At 37.9% G+C, this 438-nt stretch overlaps 1 protein-coding gene across 1 annotated transcript in view; it reads right to left on the reverse strand.

Moving 5' to 3' along the window:
- ADAMTS12 (ADAM metallopeptidase with thrombospondin type 1 motif 12) overlaps positions 1-438 on the reverse strand; it is a gene marked incomplete at its 5' end in the record, with an annotated part of 135,127 nt that overhangs the window by 105,840 nt on the left and 28,849 nt on the right. Inside the window, one exon of the mRNA XM_018570287.1 lies at positions 78-222. Within this exon, the coding sequence (XP_018425789.1) occupies positions 78-222 (145 nt within the window). The remainder of the gene's footprint in view (positions 1-77; positions 223-438) is intronic.

Below are 438 nucleotides of genomic sequence, written 5' to 3' on the forward strand. Positions count from 1 at the left end.
AAAAAAAAAAAAAACCTGCTGGAATACTGTAATTCTATTATTACTAATGGCAATAAGAACACAGAATTCAAACTTACGTCAACTAATTCACAGAAAGTGGCATTGGGTCCATATTGTAGTTGGCACTGGTGATTGACATCGTACAAGACTCCTGGAGCAATCAGCGGATGTTTGAAATCTTTCTTGGCCGGCAAGTCGTCCAGACAGAATCCCCAACCGCGGCTGTGGGCCGGAAACAAAAGGCATGTAATAAAACAGGAGGGGAGGGCCAGATATTTATAAAGTTCAAGGCAAAATCCATATACTGTTGTGTGAATGCGTGTGGTTGCATCACTTGTAATACCTGTATAAAGTAAGACAAGCTGTAGACAAACACTTTTTAAGTAAATGTTATACTTAATATTGCAAAATTAGATTTGAAAGAAAATGTACAGAGTA

This window comes from Nanorana parkeri, unplaced genomic scaffold, assembly GCF_000935625.1.
Source record: "Nanorana parkeri isolate BGI_ZX_2015 unplaced genomic scaffold, ASM93562v1 scaffold38, whole genome shotgun sequence".
NCBI lineage: Eukaryota > Metazoa > Chordata > Amphibia > Anura > Dicroglossidae > Nanorana > Nanorana parkeri.